At 42.8% G+C, this 25,557-nt stretch overlaps 1 protein-coding gene across 6 annotated transcripts in view; it reads left to right on the top strand.

The window, feature by feature from the left end:
* Nucleotides 1-2,327: 2,327 nt before the first annotated feature.
* Nucleotides 2,328-25,557, top strand: part of LHCGR (luteinizing hormone/choriogonadotropin receptor) — a 117,774-nt gene continuing 94,544 nt past the window's right edge. For 2 of the 6 annotated variants that reach the window (XM_045445989.1, XM_045445988.1), the window contains exons 1-3: nt 2,328-2,531; nt 21,096-21,167; nt 23,097-23,171. In XM_045445989.1, coding sequence (XP_045301945.1) covers nt 2,368-2,531; nt 21,096-21,167; nt 23,097-23,171 — 311 coding nt within the window. In that variant the 5' untranslated portion in view covers nt 2,328-2,367. The remainder of the gene's footprint in view (nt 2,532-21,095; nt 21,168-23,096; nt 23,172-25,557) is intronic. The other 4 variants (XM_045445992.1, XM_045445994.1, XM_045445990.1 and 1 more) reach the window with 3 other exon arrangements.

Genomic DNA, 25,557 nt, shown 5'->3' with positions numbered 1-25,557 from the left:
TCCCCCACTCATGCTGTCTCTCTCCCAAAAATAAGTAAACATTAAAAAAAATTTTTTGTAATAAATAAAGCTAGAAGAGCCTTGGGGATTGTGCACTCCAACCCCCTCTCAGATGAAGAAACTGAAGACCAAATCACACTGTCAATGACAGAACAGAAAAAAAAAAAAAAATCCAGATGTCCTGATGGCCCAGCCCCCAACGATACCCAAGCACAAAATCAAATGGTTCTTCAGGGGTGAATGGAAGCAACCATTCTTTTTACATAGCAGATATGCTTTGAAGTAAAAAAAAAAAAAAAAAAAAAAAAGCCACATAAGATGTAAGATTTAAAATAAATACCACTGAGGCACCTTGAGTTATTCATTCCTTCTCTCCTGTAATTCAAGCTACATGGTAGAAAGGCTTGAAAAAACCTTGAAAAAACCTGGTGCTATTCCAACTTCCCTACCAAAATCTGATAAATTAAAAGAGGAGAGAAGATGTGACCCCAAAGTAGTCATGAGTAATCACCTGATACCTATCCAGACTGATCCAGTGTGGTTGAGAATAAATCAAGCAAGGCTGTTTAAGCACTTCTCAGATGATTTACTAAACATAGGCTATAGGTCTGTACTTGGGTTTCATTTTTTCATTCTATTATTCAATAGATATTGACTGAGTACCTACCTACTAGGTGCTAGAATCTATGACATGTTCTAGCAATACTAAGATGAACAGACAGGGGGAAGGACAACTAAAGCTATATCATTACAATGTGTTATATTACAGACTATAGAATCAGATGTCATGGGCACAGACTCAGGTTGTGTCAAAGAAGGTGTTACAGTGAAAATGACATTGAGCTAAGTCTTAAAGGACAAGCAGGGGTTTCATTAATGGAATATGCAAAAGGAAGAGAAAATCATTCCACGCAAATGGGTTGCATATGCAGAGGTATGAAAGAGAGGTATGAAGAGAACAAGTAAGCAGTTGGAGAGAGGGGTCCAAAAAAGAAAGACAGTATTACAGACATTAGCTTTGTTTTTTGTGCCATCTAGCACAACATGGAAAAAACCAATTTTTTTAAATAATAATTTTTAAAAAATCTACCTTCCTTGGGCCAAAAACTCACAAGAGACTGCATACTGGTGACTGAGACATCTGACCTTGAGAGCTGGTTTCAAACAAGAAAGAAGGATATCTGTTCTTTCTTTCCCTGTCTCTAGAGTCTTAGACACTTTCCAGGCTCTCAAAGTCCACCTCTTCCAGAAAGACTTCCAGGATTTCCAGAGTCTAAACAGAGTCATTGTAAGGCAGGGCACGGTGGGGGGGGGGGGGGGGGGGGTGGTATACAGGGGAGGGGGGAGTGCTTTAATGATGAAATTAAATAAGGGAAATTATGCATTCCCATAGTTAACCGTAAAATTGTCTCCTTTCTAAATCCTTGTTATGCAGATCATACAGTAATTTTTTGCACTGGTAAAAGAAAGTGGGTGATAGACCTAAGTTCAAACAAGTTTCCACTACTTAATAACTGTGTGACTTTGGGGAAGTCGCATAACATCATTTTTCTGGTTGCAAACACCCTGCTAGTTTGTTGTGAAGCTTAGACATGACTTGAGGCAGGGCACCTGCCACAGGGTCTACCCTGTAAGGGGCCTCTCCCTGGGGCAGTCACTGTACATCCTCATAGCATTTTCATTCATTCAACAAATCTTCATTAGAGACTTAACGTGTAGAAGCCAGGAACAGACAAATAAATCTGAACTGGATTTTGTTCTCTAGGATGTCACAATCTATAGTGGATATATAGATATAGAACGGGCTCAAATAACTATAAGGAAGAAAGTGCTTACTACCAAGAAAAATACAGAGAAATTGCTTGGTAAGTTGAGAGGTCAGAAATTACTTGTGTGGAGAGAGCTGGTGGGGGAGAAGGGAAAAGAATTTGGGGCTGAGATGGAAGAAGCATCTGGGCAGAGCAAAGTATACATCTGCCCCTTTCACAGATGAAATAAGAGAGGTTCCTGGAAGTGACAACATTCACCCAACTTCACACTCCGTTACAGCAGAGTCAGGGTGAGGACTCAGAGCTCCCTACCCCTCGTCCAAAGCAGTCACCATTACCACACTACTTCCTACAATTGGGCCATTCGCAGATGTAGAGGACAAGGCCGACCAGGGAACGCAGCAGGGAAAGGAGGGGATGGGGTCGCAGGCCACTACCCCAGGTTGAGGCAGAGCACAGTCTCAGCAGTGGAGGGCGGGCGGGCACGGGAGAAGAGGGAGGGCAGGCCAAGGGGCGGGGAGAGGGACGCGGGCGGCACTCCGGGGCTGGTCTGGGCACCCGCCCAGCCTCAACAGCCCGCGCTCAGGCTCCGCCAGCCATGGGGCGGCGGTTCCACGCGCTGCGGCCGCTGCTGGCGCCGCTGTTGCTGCCGCTGCTGCTGCCGCCGCGGGCGCTTCCCCGGGCGCACTGCCCCGAGCCCTGCAGCTGCCCGCCAGACGGCGCCCTGCGCTGCCCCGGCCCACGGGCCGGCCTCACCCTACTGTGAGTACGCTGCGCCCCGCTCCGGAACCCTCGCTCGCTCCTCGCTCCGGGCCACTCTGCTTCCCTACTCTTTGGCTCCTTTAACCTGGAAGCTTGGAAAAAAAAGGCTGCGCCCTGTCAAACTCCACCACCTTTTAGAGTGATGAGAATGCAAAGCTTGGGGACTGTCTCTGCCATCCCGTGCCAAGCCGAGCCTTGGGTTAGGGCCCCTCCTGCTGGCACCCCCTGCAGCCCCTGGCGGCCCCAGGGCCGTGATTTCCCCCACTGGGGCTGCGGCAAGGGGCGTGGAATTGCCCAGAAGCCACAAGGGAAGGCCTGCTCCCTGCCACTGCTGGAAGTCGAAAGTGGCCTTGACCTTTGTGCTAGCCAGGTCGGTGGAGGTTACTGTGACCTCTGACACCCTGTGCTCCACTAGGAATGGGGTGGTCAGGCCCTACGGCAAGGGGTGACCTGGTCACTCGCCTGGGATTGCTGGTTCGCCCGCCGCCTCCCTAGTGTACCGCTTAGTAGGCATAGGAGTCAGGGCCCTACCCTTTCTCAGACATACTTGCATTTCAATCTGCTGGTCTGATCAAGGTGTGCCTTACGTCACGCCTCCCACACGCCACCCAGCCCTCCACGTTTACAGAGCGGGTTACAAAGCAGGTTAAAAGAACTGCATACATCAGCAAGTAGGGGCAGGAAGAGGTTTGCTGAAGTGATGGGGTGAAGAGAGGAGGGGCCTTCTGTACTAGTGTATCAGAGTGTCCCCTGTCTCCTTTCTTCGATTTAGAAAAAGTACCACACATTATATGATTCTATTATATGAAATGTCCAGACCAACAGAAAGCAGATTAACAGCTGCCAGGTAGGGGTGAAGGCCCAGTGACTGCTAATGGCTGTGGCTTCTAGGGGTAACAAAAATTATTTAAAATTAGATTGTGGTGATGATTGCACAACTCCTCCCTAGACATACTAAAAATCATTGCACTGTATACTTTAAATGGGTGAATATTATAGTATATGAATTATATCTCAATAAAGTTGTTAAAAGAAAAAAAGGAAAGAAGAGTACTATAAAAGTAGGTTTTGGTTATGTCCTAACCATTGGCAGTGATGGAATCTCATTCTTGGGGAAGAAAGAGGCAACCCCCCCTCCCCACTTCCATGGGCTGAAACAGTCTGTTAGGGATCCCCCCTCTCCCTCCTGAGGGGCTGAGCCTCTCCCCTGAAAGAGTTAGTGGCCTACAGGGAATGTTTGCAGCTGAGAGATACAGTTTAAAGGCTGAGGGGTTTATATTAATTAGTTTCCATTAATTATCTTGTCAGCTCAATTCCCTGAAGGTGAGGACCATGCTGAAAGAATTTGTTTCAATCAATCAACAGATTCATGGAAGGTGCCTTCCTAGTCCCAGCCCTTGTCCTTCCCTGACAAACCTCCCTTCTTGCTCTTATGAATGATGGTGCCACTAACAGCCTTTCTCACTCGCTCAGTACTTATCATAGAGATTTCAAGAAACTGAGATCCAAAGACATGGAATAACTTGACCATGGTCCCCTTTTGCTATTGAGTAGCAAAGACAGGACTTCATCTGTTAATTGTGTTTTTATATTTGCTTGTCTTTGTATTTAGGAAATGACCTTTTCCTAAATACACACACACACACACACACACACACATACATGTAAATGTACACACATACACATACATACATATATACATTCCCAGGTCCTCTCAGATTCAGCTCTTCACTGAGCTCTCGCAACAATTCCTGCTGCCAAACCATGTTGGCCTCAGGAGACTACCTCTTCCCTGGAGAAAGCTGAAGTGGAAAGTACAAAACAAAACAAATTCTCCCACTGCCCCATAGCACAGTTTAGAGAAGCCTAGAACCCCTCAAAAAGATTTTAGGGGTTTGGGGGTAGAGGTGGGAGGCAAGCACAATAGAAGAAATGCTAGCATGCTGAAGCTGGCTAGTCCCACTCCCAAAAAGGAGCTAGTCGTCCCGGCTCTGACACCTTTGGCCATCCCTGAGGGATTCTGGAGAATCCTCAACTTCCTCCCTTCACATGCACTATCTTGGCATCCACACCAAGAGCATCTTCTAGACATTTAGACATGTAAGGTTGGCAAGCATGCTGACCCTCACAATGTAAGGCTTCCTGAGAATCAGTTAATTGAGAGATGACCTCCTCCTTTAGGTGAGAACCCTATGGGCACAATAAGGTGACCTCAACATCCATGTGCCAAGAGAAATACATAAGAAGGGATAGGAAGATAGTCACTTTGAGGCAGTGTTACTCAAAGTGTGGTCCTAGGCCAGCAGCGTTAGCATCACCTGGGATGTTAGACATGCATACTCTTGGGCCCCATCCCCAATCTACTGCATCAGAAGCTGTGAGGATGTAGTGCAACAGCTGGTGTTTTAACAAGATCCCCAAGTGGTCTGGACATGCAAACATTTGAGAACCAAGATATTGCTCTCCATGAAGGATATAATCTTGTAGAAAGCAAAAGTGTGTTTTAAGCTTCCTGTGCCATATACTTCCCCTCTCCATATGCCTCCTCACACACATACATACACAAAATACCTATTTATTGCAAAAGGCACCTATGATCATTAAAGTCCCAAACTCTGCTACATATGGAAAATATACAGGATTGAGAAAAAGTTTTTTTTTTTTTTTTTGCCTTCGAAGAAGAATAAGGGAAGGAATCCATGGAGAAGGACAGACTGAAGACATAAGGGAGGGGGAAGAATGATATTTGGTGAAGTAAGGTCTCAGTGAGGGTGGGAGGACAGTGTCAGTCTCAGATCATAGAAGAAGGGTTAATCCTAGGGAGAGGGATACTTCTGAGTCCTAGGGAAGAAGACAAATGGATAAAGGTGTAACTTAACATTGAGGCAGAAGACAAGAAAAGTGAACAGCGTCATACTGAAATCCTCTTGATGATGAATGAATGAAATGGTAAACACTAATCACAAGATAGAAAAAAAAAATGCTATGGATAACAAATTATCAGGAGTTCATAAAGAGGAGAGAGCTGAAATTATGAAATAAGGCACCCAGAGAGATGTAGTCTTGCATGAAGTCATGCACAGGGTCTGGCTCTGAAGAAAGAAGGGGAGCACTCATGTTTCTGGGGGTTGGAGGAGACACGTACAGCACAGCATTTTAGACTTCATCATTGGCCCCTCAGTAGATGCTAATGTACATTTTAATCATTCCAGGCCTTGGTAATCCTGCCTTGTAAGATTTCATGTAAAGACCACTATTTGGTTTCAACAAGGGGAAAAAAAAGGAACATGGAGTGTAATTGTTTGTCATTGACAAGCCCACTGTTTGCACATTTTGAAAATGGCACAGTTCCATCATTCATATCTTTCTATACTTTCGATGTTTTATTAAAAACTGAGGTATTTAAAAACTAAAATATGATACAAAAAATAGCCTCCCACCTGCTCACTCATTTTAATTGAGGGGAAAAAGGTAAAAGAAAAAAATTGATTTAAAACATTTCCTTTTCCTTGTCTTATTAGTTCCAGACAAGTGGAAGAAGAGGGGGAAAAAATTCTCACCTTGCCCATGGTTATATAAAGATCTTTGTCTCTATGACAACAGAAAGGTTGATCTTCTTGATATGGAAACAGCTTCTAAAAAATCTGTTAGTAAGAAAATGCTAATAATAATAATGGGAATTTATTTTTTGCATGTTGTGCCTACTGAACAGAGATTAAACTTTAAGCTTTATTATAAGACACAGGCCAGAGACTTTGAAAAGATAAAATGTGCTGTATCTATCAATCCAGTGTTACAGGAATATATTAGTCTCCTGACATTGTTCCTGAATGTCCTTCTCCCTCTCCCACCTTCAGTGAAAATCAGGGTCCAGGACAGTGTTCAATGATGCAGAGGAATTAACAGGAGGAGGGCATGGCCCCAGTCCTTGAGAAGCCCACATTCTAGGTAGAAACACATGCAAGAGACCAGTGTGGGCAGGGAAAGAGGCAACAAGGGTCTAGGAATTCAGGACGCAGAGCAATTACTATGGACTGAAATGTGCAAGGGAAGGTACCATGGGCAAATGGTTATGGGGCTGAACCTTTAAGGAGAGATAAGAAGAAGAGTCTTGGTGGAAGAAACACAGGTTAGAGTAGATTCAGATTCCTGGCTCGGTAGAAAAGAGTAAAGTTGAATGGATCCTTCCTTGTTGAAGCCTCTCCCAGGCTTTTGGGGAAATTGTTTTTTTAAGGGAACACATACAAGTCATCAGAAATACTTACATTACCTAGAGGGTTGTGCAAAAAGAAAAAAAAAATTCCCAGTGTATAATTCTCGACTGATAGATTTTCCATCAGAGTCATTCTTGGACAGCTGATTACAAAGGCATTCAATAAAAATCATGACTTGGAGTCACTTCCCCATGAAGCTCTCCCCAGCATCTCCCACTCCCATACACACATCATTTGATACGCTGTACTGACCTATATTTTTGCATATACCCTGCCATAAGGTAACCATTTATTCAAAATAAACCTCTTCGGCCAGAGCAGGTATCTCAACCGCAGCACACTTGACATCTGGGGCAAAATAATTACATGTTGTGGAGGGCTGTCGTGTACCCTACGGGATGCTTAGCAGCAGCGCTGGCCTCCACCCACTAGATGCCAGTAGCACTGCCCTCCCAAATTATGACCACCAAAAATGACTCTAGACATTTGCCAAATGCTCCTAAGGGAGCAAAATCCACCCCCCACCCTTGGTTTTGAATAACTGTGCTAAAGTGAGAACCACTTGAAGAAGTCTTATTCAACTGGGGAATCCCCAAATTTCATGGGTATTATGGTCAAAGTGTTTCTTGAACTACTATGATATCAAACTGAGCAGACAACTGAATAGGAACAATGAACCAATGCAAAAAAAAAAAAAAAAATGTGTATTAGTTGGGATGTACCGCATCTAAATGTCATTTTAAAAATCTCCATCCTAGAGGATGAGGTGAGGAGGTGCTATGGGTAGTGGAGGGAGTTGTGTTAAATCGGCATCTATGCTACAGATTTTGCAGACCCCCAGTCTATCCTTTGAACAGGCATAGTACACATATCAGCTTCAGAGAAGCCAGAATGGAAGCTTACCCATATTGGTATGTCCCATCCAAATTGTTTTAGTTTTTGTTATTTGTTTGTTTTAACTCACTCATTAGAGAAAAATCCATCCTTAGCCCAGGATCCATTAAAACAAACCAAAGAGAGAGATCACTGCCCAGAGAGCCTGGAGTGAGACCCATGGGTTCCCAGTCCAGGCCACAAGGTAAGAGTTCACAGGACATAGAGAAGCCTACCAAGTTCTTGAAGGTACAACAGCTTGGCCCTGCCCTCAGCTTCCCTGCAGATGGGCCAGATGACAATAAACCAATCAATCAATCAATCTCAGAATTCATAAAGCTCTTGTCCTACCTCCCAACGCCACTTCTCCCACACACCCAACCAAAGCAAAGGCCCAAGATAGAGGTTGATCTTGAACCTCAGTTCTGACTCAGCATTCCCAGCTATACCTGCAAGCAATTCTTAAACCTGGCTGTGCCTGTAAACAGACTCCTTGGGGGAAGCTTTGCAAGGACCAGATTTTATTAGTTTAAAAATCATCCTTCTGGGGACAGTGAATGATGGCCCCTAGCAAGACACTAAAAATGCAAGCAACAGAGTTCCCAAAATCTCAGTGGAAATGTAGAGCCAAAAAGGTTCACACACCAATTCCTCTGGCATCAGACCCAGCTCCCCCCTTGGAAAGCAATAATTCCTTGAGGTTTTTTTCTGCCTTATTTTTTTTTTTTAATTTCAAAAGCAGTAAGTCCGATTAATTTAGGGCTCCATTTCTTCTCCTTCACCCTCTCTATCTTCTTCCCAAGCCTCTCAGTTTGGCTTATTTTCCATGTCTTGAAATGAGGTACAAAAGCTTTTTTTTCCAAAATGTAATCTCTCATTGTAGCTGCACCAGACGGTGTCTTGGCCATGTATAACTGTGATCTTACAGATGGGATTTTAAAGCCCCGTGAGTCATGGTGATAGAGAGAGACCCTGCTGCTCACTTCCAGACCCAAAGGGGCTGGCTCCATGGGAACATATGTATTCTGTTCTGGCAGCTCCCCTTTGCTGTGCAAAAAATCATGTTTAATGCAGATTTTAGCAAATTTCTCCCCAGCTTTTTTTTAAGAGGGGAATTAAAATAATCCCACCCACCAGACAGGTGGGCTTTCTGACTTAGTGGGTAGCTTCTAGCAGCTTCTCTACATGGTCCTCATTTACTCCTACCTTCTGCCGCACAGGGAGATGACACCCCCTCCCAGCCAGCAAACCACACACAGCTGCCCTCTGTGTGGTCATGAACCACAGCTCTTTAATGCCACTTGAGCCAAACTCAGAAAAGTCCAATTTATAAGTAAAACTCAACTTTCGGAATGAAGGGTTTGTTTTGTTTTCCCCTGCTGCCGTTACATTTCTCCTTGACTCTGATGAAATCAGGTGACTCCTGGGTTCCTAATTCTACCTCATGAGCAACAGCAGACAGCATTCCTGAGCCCACAGGGGTAGTGGCTGCTCTGGTATGACAAGGTAGGGTCCAACACAGCCCTCAAACTATGTGAATTGATCAACAGGACAAAGACCAGGCAGACCTGAGTTCTAGCACAAGGTCCCCTTTCCCTAATTTGCACTGTGGGTTCATGCTAGTGATAAAACCTCTGTGCTGTCTATAAAAGGGACATGACTGAGTGGGGCTGCCTGTGGTGAAGATACACAAGATGGCAGAGCCAAAAGTACTGGGAAATAAAGGTTCCACATAACTACAAAGTATGATTGTAACAATCTGATGCTACAGAGAAGACTACAAACCCACAGCTGGTGTATGAGGTTGAACAGAAACTACCTATCATCCAAGGGGCAGGCCTGATGGAATAGTTTTCTTCCTGGGAGGTGTTAATTAGAGAAAATGACCCACTAGGTCTTCTCAACTTGGAAGGTGAATAAGTTAGAATCCCAAAATAGCAGAGCTCATTATTGCCTGGAGTCTGATAGGCTAGTCGTGTCAGGCCAGGCTGAACTGCCTTTCAAACATGCCACCTAACACCTGATTATAGGCTGTTTTCTATCATTCCACTGGATTAGTCGTGTCTCTCCAGCTAAAGCGTCTGAGCCTATTCTGGGTCTTTTCTGTTCCCCATTCCCCATCCTCAGCCTCAGGCTGACACACAGAAAACCCTCAGGTCAAACCTGTTTGCCATTGAGGAACTCCATACTGAAATGTACAGGACAACTTGTAGAATCCGTAGACACCGCCCCTGCCCTCCAAGAGCTCCCAGTCTTCAGCCATGGGAGAGAGAGGTCTAATTCTCAGATGACTGCAGGGAAATGCAGAAGGTGATAAAGTCTTGTAGGAGTTCAGAAGAAGGAGCCATCCCTTCTAGTCTGAGTAATGAAGAAACCTCAGTGAAGGCATCACTTGAGCTGTAGATCTTTACACCTTGCAGTGTACCACCTGCAAGACCACCTCTACAGTGGCAGCCAGGCCAACGTGGTCATCCCAAAAGCTCAGTCCTGGTCTTTGACACCAACTTAGGCCACTGGGGACTCACGATTAAGAGCCTTCAGCTCTCTCACTGACCACCAGCACACACCCTATGTTATGGATCCCCAATGGAACAGGATTACTTCCCCCAGGAAATCTTAGGTGGGACTCTGATTAAGGTTTTTCTCATTTGTAAGCACCAGAAATCAACTCTGACATATTTAATCATGATAGAAGAACAAGGAGGTAGAAGGATGTGGGCAAGATCCAGAAAGAATGTGGCATTTTAGCAGCAAGAGGTCAGTTCCCTTTTCTCAAGATTCCACCTTTACAGTGAATCAGCTCCATGGAGTCCTGCCTATGACAAGTGTTAAATTCCTAAGAAAGAGAATCTGATTGCCTCAGGCCCCACCCCTAAGGCAAGAGCATAGGGACACAGTCAATGAGACACTCCACCCAGAGGCAACCAGCCAGGAGGTGACTCTAAAGAAGGGACATTGTGGGGACACCTGAGTGGTTCCGTCAGTTGAGCATCCAACTTCGGCTCAGGTCATGATCTCACAATTCATGAGTTCGCTGCTGTCAGTGCAGAGCCCACTTCAGCTCCTCTGTCCCCCTCTCTCTCTGCCCCTCCCCTGCTTGAGCTCTCTCTCAAAAATAAATAAACATTTCAAAAAGAGGGGGGGGGCAGTTTTGAGCCAGGCAACCACACAAATTGGTGTCCACCAGAGAGCTGAGGAGTTAGCGAAAATTGAAGGCACACACGCCAGTAATTTCAGGCACTTCAAATCCATCCTTAGATTAATTAGAAGTATGTAGTATTTTAGTTGCAACCAGCTTTTATGGGCTCATTTAAAAAAAAAAGAGCTTTGGGGGTGCCTGGGTGGCTCAGTCAGTTAAGGGCCGACTTTGGCTCAGGTCATGATCTCACAGTTTGTGGGTTCAAGCCCCACATCGGGTTCTGTGCTGACAGCTCAGCGTCTGGAGCCTGCTTCTGATTCTGTGTGTCCCTGTCTCTCTCTGCCGCTCCCCCACTCGTGCATGCTCGGGCATGCTCTCTCTCTCAAAAATAAATTATAAACATTTAAAAAAAGGTTTTTAAGTGTCTAGAACAGGAGCTTGTAATGGAAGAGTTTCCTGAAGCATATCTGCATTGTCACTGTCCTGACAACATAATATTCTCTGCTTCTAAAAAATACTTTTGAGAAATCATTACAGATAATGCAGACATTCCCTGGGGAGAATTCAACATGTAGTTTTATTTATCAGAGTTAGTCTTGTCATGTTATGTTATTGCTAGAAGAATTCAGTTTAGGGGGTAAAGATTGGGTTATTTTGCTTGTGTCTTTAGAAAACTTTAAATGGGTTTTGAGTAAGGGCTTAGATGTGTTTACCGTTTTCCTCTGAGGCTTTATATTTCTAATTTAGTTGTTGCACAAATGACTTGGAAAATCCATTATCTAGGGAATCTTCTTGAAAATCTTGGTTCACAGTATAATTCATAAACTCCTCACAACTTCTTAGGTGCTCTGGAAAGTCTGTCTTGGAGGAGAGTCTCTCAAGTTGCACTTTCCAATGGGAGGGTTCCAACTGAATGAGCAAATGAGAACTCTGCAGGGTGGCTCTCTAGAGTTGCTATATATATATATATATATATATATATATATATATATATATTTAAACATTTATTTGTGAGAGACAGAGACAGAGTGTGAGTGGGGGAGGGGCAAAGAGAGAAGGAGACACAGACTCCAAAGCAGTCTCCAGGCTCAGAACAAGCTGTCAGCACAGAGCCCAATGCAGGGCTCGAACCCATGAACTGTGAGATCATGACCTGAGCCGAAGTTGGACCCTCAACCGACTGAGCCATTCAGGGGCCCCTAGATTTGCAATATTTAATGGAAGGTTGTTCTTTATCATTTTTTTTAAAGGGCTATCAGGTGACACCTGTAAGAGATACCTGAGCCCAAAAGAAAGGTACCATGTAGGAATACCTACCATCCCTCTCAGGTGTCTTATCTATAATCAGCAGAGAGTCAAGAGTCAGGGACAAGTCACAGATATTTTATAAAGTGTGACCCATGACAAATAGAAGAGTCCATTTCAAAGTACTGAACCCACCCTACCCCACCCCCACTAATCCTCTACCCTTGACAAGGAAGTTAAAGTTGTCACTAGAAGCAACACGGGTAGCTTGAATCTTTCACATTAAGTGAATTATAAGTACTTACTGTGCTCTTATCTTTTGCTAGATGCTGTATTATAATTGTATGAACATTTCCTTATTCAGTCTCAAAAATCTCTGGGGTAGTTAGTGTCATTATTTTATAGATGTGGAATGAAGCTATGATTTGAACCCAGGCATTCTGGCTCCAGAGTCTGTACTCTTCACTGTCCCACTGTGCTGCTTCTAAAGAGAAGGCATATGCAATTGGTGATGAAGGCATGTTCTATAAAGTATATAGCACCTGAAAGAGACCTTTAACCAAGGGTAGAATTTGACCTGCAGAGAAGGGTATATGTGCCAGATGGTGTCTGAATGTGAAAGGGTGAATGAAGACAGAAAAGGGTGGGGCAAGTTCAGGAAGTACAGTAGTCTGATTTATCCAGATGGCACTGTCCAGTAAAAATGTAATGCCAGTCACATGTGTAGTTTTCATTTTCTAACAGCCACACTTAAAAAGTTTTTAAATGGCACGATTTTAACAAAATGTTTCATTTAATGCAAGTGTACAAAATATTATCATTTCAATATTTAATCAGCATAAAAGCTATTAAGGAGATACTTTATATTCCTTCTTCTCGCCAAGTCTTCAACATCTGGTGTATATGGTACATGTACAGTGCATCTTGATTCGAACTGTATTTCAAGCACTCAATGGCCACTTGTGGCTGGTGGCTGCCTGATTGAACTGCACAAGTTTAGTGTATGGGTTATGTGAGAGGAATAGTGGGTGGCAAATGAAGTTTGAGGCTTTATTTGCAGGGCCTGAATGCAGGGCTGAGGCATTTGTAGATAATGGACAGGCAAAGGGGAGGCGTAGAAGATTAAGTGAAAGAAGAGTAACATGGTAGGAGTTATCAGGAAGATTAATCTGGCCCAGTTAGGGGAAAGCCAGGATAGGCTCAGAAGAAACCAACTCAAGCACTATGGAACGGTCTGGGGTGGAGAAAAGAATGCCCAAGAAAAGTGGCAGTGAGAAAGAAATAAAGGCTGGAAGCAAGAGACAGTATGAAGGTAGAGTCCACCAGAGACTGGGTGTTCAATGGTGGAACAGAGGAAACATTCATACAGGGTACCTGGTAAATTCTCAAATAACAGTACAAGAAAAAAAAAAAAAACTGAGTAGTCATTCTTGCTGAGGAGGACAGGGGAAAGAAAGAAAACCCACTCAGGTAGTCCCATGGAGGAACAAGAATTTGAGCAGCATCTTTGAAGTTTAAGACTGTGAGCACATCCCTCAAGAAACTGATGGTTCTATCAGAAGGCTGGGTTTTCACCAGAGAACCAGAGGATTGTGTAACAGAGTGTATCAACAAACCCCCAAAGAAACAGCACTGATGTGCTTTGTTTGGTGAAGGACACAGCACAGGAACGAAGCGACCTATGTTCTAGTCCAGATTTGCCACTGAATTGCCACGTGGTTTCAGGGAAATCATTTCAGTTTTCTTAAGATTCTTCATCTATCAAGTGAGGAGCCTTTTCACCCTGAGTACTTGAGTCTAAAACAGTGTTTAAAGGAGTAGCCAAACAATGAAAACCACCTGGATGGCTTTTTTTTTTAATGTTTATTTATTTTTGAGACAGAAAGAGAGAGAGAGAGAGAGAGTGCACACAAGCAGGGGAGGGGCAGAGAGAGAGGGAGACAGAGAATCTGAACTGGGCTCTGAGCTGTCAGCACAGAGCCTGACTTGGGGCTCAAACTCACCAACTGTGAGATCATGACCTGAGCCAAAGTCCAATGCTTAACCGGCTGAGACACCCAGGCGCCCCTGGATGTACTTTTAAGAAACATTCCAAATTTTCTGATGTAAAACTGAACAAATTGCACGTCCATCTATACTAACTTAGTATTTCAGGTAACATTGACATCTCAGCTCCTTCTAGGTAAATGCTGAAGACAAGAGGCCAATAAATGAAGACATACCCAGTAATGAAGTTACCAAGTAGATCAATGCATTTGAAAATGCAATGATTTAAAATCATTTGGAATGGGGAAAGCCATTTTTATTTCATTCCAAGATGAAAGCAGGGTTATTATAATTATTGAGCAGCTTTGAAAACAACACAGAAATTCTTAAGTCTCTATTCTATTTAGAACAAGTTCTTATGTAAAAAATACAAAAACATTAATATTCTTTTTAAATAAAGTAATGCTTCCCTCTCCCATTTCAATGAGTTCATTAGGCAAAAAGGCTTTGAGTGTCTCTGATTTCTGTCTTTTTTCCCTCCTTCTGATTTTATAGCATTTTAAAATTCAGGGTGTATAGCTCTAGCAATAAACTAATTGTCTGTGAAAGACGGATGGATGTTTGTAGCTTTCTTAAATCGATAATATAGATGGCTTTTCTAAACAATTAGGGGGAAGTGAATAAAAATATTTCACTTCTGCTGTGCTGGGCAGAAGGATAGGTAAAGGCTCTGTCTGACAAGATGACCTAGAACTCCACCCAGTCTTTGGGGAGTCCAGATTGCTGCAGGACATTTTCCCTGGCTCTCATCTTCCTCTGGCCCTGCTCAGCCTGTGTGCTTCAGAAGGTGGTCCTGCCCTGGAAACCCTTATGCAATCCAAGCTCTTAAAAACCAAGGGGAGGTGGGGAACCTACAGTCGTAATTGGCTTCATGCAATACCTATCTTTAAAAGGAGAGAGTATGTCAATTGAATTCTATTTTCCCTTCACCTAGGGAATTTGCTATTTAAAGGAACCTTCCACGGAATCATTTTGTAGAACAAAGAATCTTTTGAAAATGCAAATGTATCCCAATTGATAGGTTTTTATAAGCAAGGATTTCTAAATCTTGTGTTTCACTGAAGGAGGACACAGCCCTCCAGACTGAAATTCTCCAGCTAACTTTATTTTGAGGGTTCATTAACAAGCCAGTGAGTAGACAAACGGGCTCCTACCAAGGTCATCTGTGTTATTAAACTCAGAAGAAAAAAGTCAGAGGGTGTCAAGCCCCACCCTTGAGTATTCCAGAGGCCCTAGGAACAATTAAGGAGGACCTGATAATGTGGCATTATCCCTCTTCAAGGTGACTGAGTTTATGTGAGTGCTATTTGCTTATCTGTAAACTGTCCCCTGGTGCTGATTTCTGACACAGAGTGCATTGGTGACTTGGCAATTGGGGTTGGCTGGGAAGGGGAATGAGTCTGGGGCCCAGGTGAAAGAGTGGATGGGAAGGAGCTCTGAAAGTGGGATGGCCCTTCTGACCAGTCCCACCTTGAGGCAAAGAGGCCAAGCCTGGACCCTGCATTGGCCAGTCACTGGATGCATGCTGCCCAGGAGAGAAAATGTGATCTTGGGTGACGTGGCAATCTTTGGCTGAGGGTAATTCCAGGGGAGCAACTCAGCCAGGAACTTCAAGCTGCCCCCTCTCCCAGCCTCTAGGGGAATAAGTGCCTCAGTCCTGAAGGGTGATTTTGGCAGCCCACCACAGCATCCTCTACAAGAACTAACCCAAATGTCTCCATCTGTGCCAGGGGCCCAGTTTGAAAGTCAGAACCTAGCAGTGAGAGATACCAGGTTGAACCTAACCAGATAGCAACTAGGAACTGTTCTGGGTTAGCAGTGTCTTCTAAGAGTCAGGAATGTAGGAATCAGGATCTGATGACTAAGGAGAAGGGTGGTCAGGGACTCCGCTTCTAGATGGACTCTGAGGAGACCAGACAGGCTGCAGGATAAGGAATCAAGGAAAAAATAAGGACCAACATGAGGTCAGGGGGAACAAATGTAACTCAAGATACTGCAGGTGTACTCCTGCCCTCTAAATATTGTTAGGTTTAGTGTAGACAATGCAGAAAGACACAGGACTTCACCAGAGTCATGATCAATCACAGGATCCCAGAACTAGAGTGAGTGCTTAGTTCCAATGCTAAAGGGTTGTAAAGAATGCTTCTATGTTAACTTTAACCCATAACCAGAAGGGTTGGGGGCTTGCAGACAGGATTCATGAATAAATGGAGTTTTCATAATGGATGAAACTAAGGCACACTTTGCCATCTTGTCTAAGTATTTGTTTCAACATCTGTGGCACAGGTGCTTGAGCAAAATGGGATCTGGCCATAATCCAGGTGTCACTGTGTTGTATCATCCATTCATTTAAAAATCAAAATTTTAAATGGTAAAAAGAAAGACAGGAAGGAAGGGAGGGAGGGAGGGAGGGAGGAAAGGGAGAGAGAGAAAGCAAGAAAGCAAGCTGTGACATGTAAAAAATACAAGTATCTGGATTGGTCCACACATACATGAACTTCCTTCTCATTCACTATTTAGGAGGCAGAGAAAACTTTCTATCCTGCAAGTTCAACCTCACATTTGCCCAAGAAGCCTGGCTCTTTACCACCATCTGAGCTGCATCATTTGGAAGTGTCACACTCTTTGTCTGAGACAGAAAAGGCTCTGCCCCTCTTTTATTTGTCTTTGCTTTATGAATAGCTTTCATTCCCTTTTTTGACCCTGGACAGCAGAGCCGCTGAATTGTCCTTGCCTTTGGTCTTTTTTTCCCAGTTCTCTGGCTGCTGCTCTATATCAAATCATATTGACTAGGCCTTTCCACAAGAGTTCCTGAAGTTCACACAATTCTTGGAATACATATAGGCCTAACTTCAAACACAGAAAAAAAGAAGGAAGTGGGGAGGGAAGGGAAAAAAAGGGAACTCAATACATCAAAACAAAAAACTTTTCTTTTTTTGTCTCTCAGATGCAGATGGTTAAGTCAATCACACTTCTTCCTTCAAGCAACATTATCACCAATCCATTCAAAGTCACTTTTTTCAGTTATTTATTTTACCCCCTTCTCTCATTTCCTTTCAACTCGCCATAGGCAACCATCCTAATATGTGCTTAGGTGTTTTCCCTTAAAATGTCTAATGTTTAGTGTGCATGTATTTTAATTCTGCAAGTAGGATTTCGTATCATTACTTTCTTATTGCTCTCAGCACCATGATTCTAAGGTCCACACAGAGGACAGGCTGTTCTCTGTCCTTTAGACTCCTGCTTCTAACTGCTGACCTGTTAGTTAGGTATGCACTGTCCCCACTACCATTCTGTCACTCAGTAACGGACACTCGGTTTGCATCCACACCCCGCCCCCCACCCCCACCATGCCACAGTGCCATGAAGAAAATCCCTACATAGGTTACTTTAAGTATCAGTGTCAGAATTTCTCTGGGGTGTATACAGGAATAGAACTGCAGGGTTATGGAGGCAGTTGTTCATATTGCTAAAAGTTTCTGGCCTCGTAAAAAGCACCCATCAGAGAAAGAAGCACCTTCAAAGGGAGTACATTCAAATGGTTACTGGCAACCACAGGCCACATGAACAAACGTTTAAATGCAGGAGACAGGCCTTTGAATGCTTAGAAACTGCTGCCAACTGAAGATGAATCAGGAATAAAGACATGACATCTCCAAAATAAAAATATAAGTCAGTGGGAAAAACAGCTTTGGATTCATGGAACCACATTCTGCATCTCACTTCATGAGAACACATCTAGCGTCAAAAGCTCAGTACACCTGCGTTACCTCACCTGTCTCTCCATTCTCTGGCCCCCAGGCCCCTTCCTCCCCCCAGTCACATCCACACAGCTACCCACTGTTTGCTCAGTGGCACCTTTCTGGTAGGAACTTTATTTTTACTCTCATCACTACTGCCTTTCCTGAGCTGCAGCATCAACGTCAACTGCAAAATTTCATCTTGCACCAGGGCTGTTCTGTAGTCACTGGGGACGGTCAGTGCATGAGCTACAGCTTCTCTCACTTCTGTCCAGCCTTTGCTCCTCATCCCTCATCCCTACATCAATCAAAAGCTCAGGCAACCTCCCTGGTCAAATCTGAGCCAAGTGCTCTCCTGGGAACCACACTATACTCCCTTTTGGATGAGGAGGCTGCCTGCTGAGAGGCTCCAGCTTCTGGCTTCCATTTGCATGAATAAACAGCTCTGAAGGGTTCGTTTTAAGCTTTTATGTAAACACTCTCCAAAATATGTTCTGCACTGCATTATCCCCAGCAATAAAGATTCTGGAATCAGAATTTGGCTGTCAGTTTTATTGATGTTGCATGGGGTACAGTAGAATACAGCTTTCTCTTCTGGAAATTTATTGACTTGGCAGTGCAGAGAGCAATAAAACTGTGTTTTTAATCAGTAAGCCAAGCGGACATGATTCCAGAAGAAATATAGGAAGCAAACATGCCATCGTAAGAAGATTTCTCTCCCCCCACTGTCCCTGTTCTTCTTGGATGCCCTGTTAAATAAGTTTGGGTATTGAACAATGTGCTTGGTGGGACTGTCTTCAAGAATAAAATCAGAGGACCCAGTTTGGATTACTTCCTCTAGGTTGCACCATCTCTAAGAGACTGTTGAGCAAAAGTATTTTTCTGAAATGAAATTTCTTTGCATTAGCCCCTGGAGAGGAACTGTTGGTAAGCTGTTTTGCAGGAGAAATTGTGAGAGTGTGGCATTTCTCCTCTCAAGAGAAACAAGGTCACAATGCCTGTCCCTCCACCTTGCTCACTGAGAGAGAATAGATTACCTGGGTATATATCAGGAGGAAATAAAATCATGAACTCTACGAGATCTCTGTATCCCATGTTCATTGTAGTAGTATTCATAATAGCCAAGATATGGAAACAACCTGAGGGTCCTTCAATGGATGAATGGTAAATACACACACACACACACACACACACACACACACACAGAGGAATATTTTTCAGCCATAAAAAAGAAGGAAATCCTGCCATTTGTGACAGCATAGACCAACTTGGAGGGCATTATGCCAAGTGAAATAAGCCAGAGAAAGACAAATACTGTATGATATCATTTATATGAAATCTAAAACAAAACAAACAAACCAAAAAAAGTCAGTTTCCTAGAAACAAAGAAGAGAATCATGGTTGCCAGGGGCTAGGGTGGGGGAAATGAAATATAAATCAAAGGGCACAAACTTTGGGGCACCAGGGTGGCTCAGTTGGTTAAGCATCTGACTACGGCTCAGGTCACCATCTCTCAGTCTATAGGATCGAGCCCCGCATTGGGTTCTGTGCTGACAGCTCAGAGCCTGGAGCCTGCTTCAGATTCTGGGTCTCACTCTCTCTCTCTGCCTTCACCCGCTTATACTCTCTCAATCTCTCTTCGAAAATAAATAAACATTAAAAAAATGTTTTTCTAAAAGGACACAAACTTTGAGTTATAAGACTATGATCTGATTATCTAATGTACAGCATGGTAACTATAGTTAACAATATGGTTTTATATATGTGAAAGCTGCTGACAGTAGATTTTAAGTTTTTCACCTCCTGCCCCCCAAAAAAGAAGAGTTAACTATGTGAGGTGACAGATATGTTAATTATTTTGATCTCTGGAATGATTCCACAATGCATCTGTATATCAAATCATCACATTGTACACTTTCAATATATACAGTTATATTTGTCAGTTATTCCTCTGTAAAGTTGGGGGGTAGAAAGGGACTGGGTTAGGAATCACATACTTCGGCCCAATATCTCACCATAGAAAGAACATTTTGGGCTCAGTCTAATTGCTCGTGTTACTTTGTTTGGGCTACTGAATCTCTTTGTGATCTAGTTCTTCTGCTATCAAAGGGAAATACCCAACTCATACCATTGTGTGCCTGTAAGGTTATAGGCAGGTGTGCACAGCTCATATAGCACCTCATACCATAGCAAGTCCCTTCCAAGACTGCAAGACAGCTCACTGATTAAATGCACTCATGATGCAGAAGATGTTCTTTCCTGGCAACTAAGACAGTGTGCTTCATAGACATGTGAAAAGCAAGGCAGCATCTCCCACCTCCACTCTCATACTCCTGACATTGACTTCCCACCTGAAATGTCCTGGTCCCCTCACCTCCTCTCTGCCAATGCTTGGGCCAAAACACTCAACCATTGTAGATGCTTGATAAATATCAGTTGAACATTCATTCCTGCTTTGCAGACACTTTCTTCTGAGCTATCTGAACACGGGGTTCCTTTAGCGCACATACATCATCCTGTTCTGCTTTTGCTATTGCTGAATAATTGCTCTTTTCTCAACTTTTAGGTAACATATAACTTTTATCTCTATTCCAGAATGCTTAGATTGTTCCTCTGGATATAGGCAAGTGCCTGAAGGAAATGCTCTATAGATGTTCTCCCAAAATGGCATGAGATGCCCATGTGATTGAACCATAGCAGCCAACTGCTCTGGTTGGGAGGAAACTGAAATTGGCTACCTGGGGAAGATGGTATGGATCAAAATAGGAACATGTTCCTAGTGAATCTTTCCTTCTCCTGCCTGCCTGGTGTCCAATTGTATTTTCACCAGTAATTTCTTTACTTTACCCAAGACAGTTTCTTTTCCATCTCCCCAACCAGGCCAATGGGTCTACCCTAGAACTATTTATCAACTATTTACTTGGTGTCAAGCCCTGTTCTTTACATGGCTTATCTTGATTAATTGTAACAACCCTGTGAAGCTGGAATTATTATTCCAATTTTATAGATGAAGAAACTGAAATAGAGGGCTTAAATAACATCCTCAGGATCACCTATGGAGATATGAACTCCGGTGTGTCTGATCCCAAAGTTGAGCATCTTAATACAAAATAAATATCTTTGATAAAGACCAAGAGTGAGTTATGGCACATATCTTTATTGATGTAAGTTAGAATTCTCCACCTGAAACCAGTGTCTGGAACTCCGTAGACACGCGCACACACACACACACACACATATATTCATGAACGTGAAAGGTACCCAGTCTTAAATATTAAACTCTTGGCTTTCCTTTTTTCTTTTCTAGATCACTCACCTATCTCCCTATCAAACTAATCCCATCTCAAGCTTTCAGAGGACTTAATGAGGTGGTAAAAATGTAAGTAAGATACTACATACCAAAAGACATTCATAATTGGAATAATTAAAACTTTTGTAAGAGAAAACATAGTTGAAAGGGGATAATTCTTCTAGAAGAGAAATTGTGTTCAAGAAACCCCATATTTTTATCTTTATAATACAAATAATATCTAGGGACCTTTGAAGAAAAGTACGATTTCCAAGAGTCATTAAGTTCCAGATAATTAACCTTGCTTCAATGAACTGAATGCATTTTGATAAGTGATGATAAATTTCTCACATAGAAAAGAAAATAGATTCCAATCATAAAAATCCTCCTTCTGCTACAGCAGTTATTCCCTTGTGTCACATTTTTAGATAACACCCACACAGAAGAAAATGTGTTGGAGGTTTATTGTGCATCAGAAGACAATCTTTATACCTAAAATAGAAGATGTGTATGACAGACACACAGTATTTAGAGCTGTATTGATAACAGGCCTTTATCAAAAGTATAAAGCAACCTGATAATACAGTGTGATCGCATATTTCTGTCAGATGTCAATTCAACCCATTCTCCCTGGCTCTCAGCTGCCAGGGCATAAGACACCATGCATGAGAGGGAACTTTCTCAGGAGTCCAGTATTCCAGCATCCTCCTTAACGTTAGTCTGAATGAAAGGACCTCAAAGGCCATTTAGTTCCTAAAGAGCATATCTGATCTTAACAATTCACTGGGCTTTTGAAGCAGATTTACATCTGTAAAGAAGATGAAGATACGGCATCATCAATCCTAGCTCCTTGGGGAAACTTGGACTGCTCTTTAGGGTACCAGTATGCAAGGGGGATATTAAAAATAATTCCTCAAGACATAGATGTCAGTCTCCTTGAGCCTAACCCTTATTCTTCTGCTCCCAAGTTTAAATGTTGAGCTTTGATAACTTAATGCATTAAGACCTCCTCATGAGAAAAGTAGCCACAGCTAAATAAACAAACCATTAGGTAGGAATGAAATGAATCCGTCCAGCAACAATCCATTACTGTGTTGCTCATAAAAGACATTAACTGCCTTAGGCTCAGCCTTTCTGTGGGCTAAAGCTCTCAAGTCTGAAGGCTTCAGTGAATGTTAACCTTAGAAACACTCAAATGTACAATTTGTGAATTTGAGACTTTTTTCTCAGATGGTAGCAAATGGTAGCTTATGGTGGAATTTTAGGGTAACATTGATATTACCTGCATGCTTGAGATGGTATATGGCAAAGCTGGGCCCTTTATGTTCATGTCTTTAAAAAAAAAAGCCATCCATTAATCCATTCATTCATTGATACTCTATGTACCAGGCAATATCAAGTTGCCACAGATTCAGAAGTGAACAAGACATACTCCTTGTTCTCAATTTGCTAAAAGAATGAGAAGAACAGCCAAAGAAATAGACACAACCTAAAAAGGACACTACGTGCGGAAGTTGACCACCTTGCAATTACCTCAGAGCAGGATTTTGGGAAAAGCGTAAAGAGTTATGAAACAATGAATGTAACCCAAATTAAAACCTCACTAGAATGATGGAATTGGGAATCCAGACATCCAGATCCCGGTCCTGAGCCTTCCCATAAGCACTATTTGCCTCTCCTCTGAGTCTCAATTTCCAAAGCTGTAACACAAGGGAATCTGACTAGATTTCCTCAAAAGACCTGTCCACTTCTAACAAACTGTGACTCTTGAGTCATAAGATAAACAAGAAAAAAAAAAAACTGTCACATAAACAGGGGTTACTGAAACCCGCATTTCAACAGCACCTGGGTTACAGATGCCCATCAGTGCTTCTAAAGGGAGATGGCAGCACTTAATGATAGGAGGACAACTTAAGGCATCCCACTGGAGCCCCCAGTTGTTGGGTCACACCCATAGCTTATTATTATGCAGACATGGTCATTTCTTTCATGTTTCTTCCCTTTTTTTCTCTCCCCTAGTGAAATCTCTCAGAGTGATTCTCTGGAAAAGATAGAAGCTAATGCCTTTGACAACCTCCTCAATTTGTCTGAAATGTAAGCATCAGCTAACACATAGTTTATTGCTGTACACTATTACCCTCGCTGGCTGGAGCCTACTTGGTATTTGTATTCAAGCATCCACTGCTAGGAATCCAAGAGGAAAAGACTGCAGCAATTACTAGGTCTGGGCAGGCACTAATTTCTCTCACTGCAGTGGCCTGAAGGTTGCCATGGTGACAACTGCTTCTCCCTGGGAGCTGTATAAACTCTGAAACATCAGAACACAAAGTTGGAAATTAAAATTGACATTGTGGAGTCCTGCCAAGTAGCTCTTACCTTATGGAAGGGAGGGTACGAAGTACTTGGGGTAGTGGCAAAATCTGAAAGGGAGCTTAGAGATCATGAATTAGTACATTGGGGACGGTTTGGACATCTTCATTTAATCAGTAAATGATTCTTGGAAACCAACCATGTAAAAGCCCTGTGTGGGACATGCGTATGTGTTTGTTATTCTTATTGTGATGTGTTAGAATTGATTCTTAAAAAGAATTCTTTCCAAATTATCATTTTCCTCCAATTTACAAAAAAAGATGGGTGAAGACTGGCTCAATTCAGTTTTCAGGTGATGAACCTACAACCCAAAGAGTTTAACTGACTTGTCTGATGTCACACAGTAAGTTAGTGCTAGAGCTGGGGCTAGAAATTGGTTCGTGTAACTCCTAAGCCAGGCTTCTTACTGCTGCCTTGTTTGGCTCAAACCTGAGCTTGTACAAACTTCACCTGCACAGGAGTTTTGAAAGTTAAGGGAAGGGGAAGGATGTTAGCAACAAACATTTTCTGCACACTTGTGCCTGGCATTTATTTCCTCAAGGTTGTGTGAATCCTCACAGCTACCCTGCAAAGTAGGGTAATTATCCCTTTTGTTCAGGGGGAGGAATGGAGGTTCAGAGGGTCAGTAATTTGACCAGTGTGGCACCGTAGACAATGGCAGAGATGAGATTCCACCCCAGCCTGTCTTTCTCCAAAGCTTATGCATTTTCCACTACACTACAAGGCCTCCCTATGAATGGTCCAATTAGCAATTATCTAAAGAGAATAATTGATTGATAAGTATGTGAGTACCCACCACATGTCCAACCAAGGGTCACATGCTGCTGGAATACAGAGGAGGTAAAATACAAATCTTCCCCAGGAGATGACATTATAGTCAGGGAAGTGAGCCTAACTCACCAACCAATTATGGGGAAATCTAAAATACTATAAATGTAGATTTATAGTCTGGGCTTGGCTATGAAATAGAATTGGGGGTTGGGGGAGGAGAGAGAAGGTCATTACCATTATAGATGACAGTCCTATCCCAGACCTCAAAATCTGTAGTTTTAACAGACTTCCCAAGTGATACAGAAGCACAGCTTACACTGTGAACCACCAGAACAGCTTAAGATAAATAAATTGCTCGTGATGCAACAGAAAGAAAAATAAAATGCTCTAACGGAAAACTTATAGACTTTTCTCAGGGAAGGCCCTGAGACTAGGATGTTAGCTCCATACAGGCTCTTTTTGTTCACAGCTGTATCCCCAGTACCTAAAACAATGCCTGACACATGTAGGTGCTTAGTAAATGTTTGTTGAATGAGTGGTTTAAGGTCAGACCACCAAAAATCTTTAAGAGATAAAAGTTCCTTCCATCCTACCCACATGGCCCATGACTACTTGACTAAGTTGTTGTAAAAATAATTACAACAAAACATTACTCACCTCTAAAGAAATTGAATAGACATAAAAGTTGGAAACAGGCACCAATGGTGGGTAACTATAGTAAGGGGGAATGAACACTAGTCTCAGAGTCAGAAAAACTGAGTTCACTTCCAAGTTGTACTACTTCTGAACTGTGTGACTAGATACAAATCATTCAATACCCTGATTTCACCAACTATAATAATAACTGTTAACACAGGTTAACAATTACTGTTAACCAGTAATTGTGAACCAGACACACACACATTTACTCCTCAAAAACTACCCTATGAGGAAACTGAGCTTTAAATGATGTAACCAAGGTCATATAATCAGTAAAACCAAGATAAAACCAGGCTGACTCCAGAGCCCATCTACCTAACCAATACACTATATTTTCTCTATAGAACTAGAGCAATTATCATTTCTTTGAGTGGTCATTGCATGGGGAAAGAGAATCAAAGGCATTGACTGGCCTTTTATTTAATCCAAAGTAGACAGGCAACTGTGGCTACTTCTCAAAGGGTCAAAGTCACTGGAGAAGTAGGGAGAAGGGCAACCACACCACCGTGGAGTTATGGCTGTACTTACATACTGTACAAGGCCTGGCCTCATACATTATCTCTACCTATTCTATTACTCACTACGTAGCAACCTCTGAGGTAGGAAGAACGCATATTATTATTCTAGTTTTATGGAAGGG

This window comes from Leopardus geoffroyi, chromosome A3 (genome assembly GCF_018350155.1).
Source record: "Leopardus geoffroyi isolate Oge1 chromosome A3, O.geoffroyi_Oge1_pat1.0, whole genome shotgun sequence".
NCBI lineage: Eukaryota > Metazoa > Chordata > Mammalia > Carnivora > Felidae > Leopardus > Leopardus geoffroyi.
The sequence above is the reverse complement of the archived record's forward strand: the minus strand, read 5'-3'. Positions and strand labels throughout refer to the sequence as shown.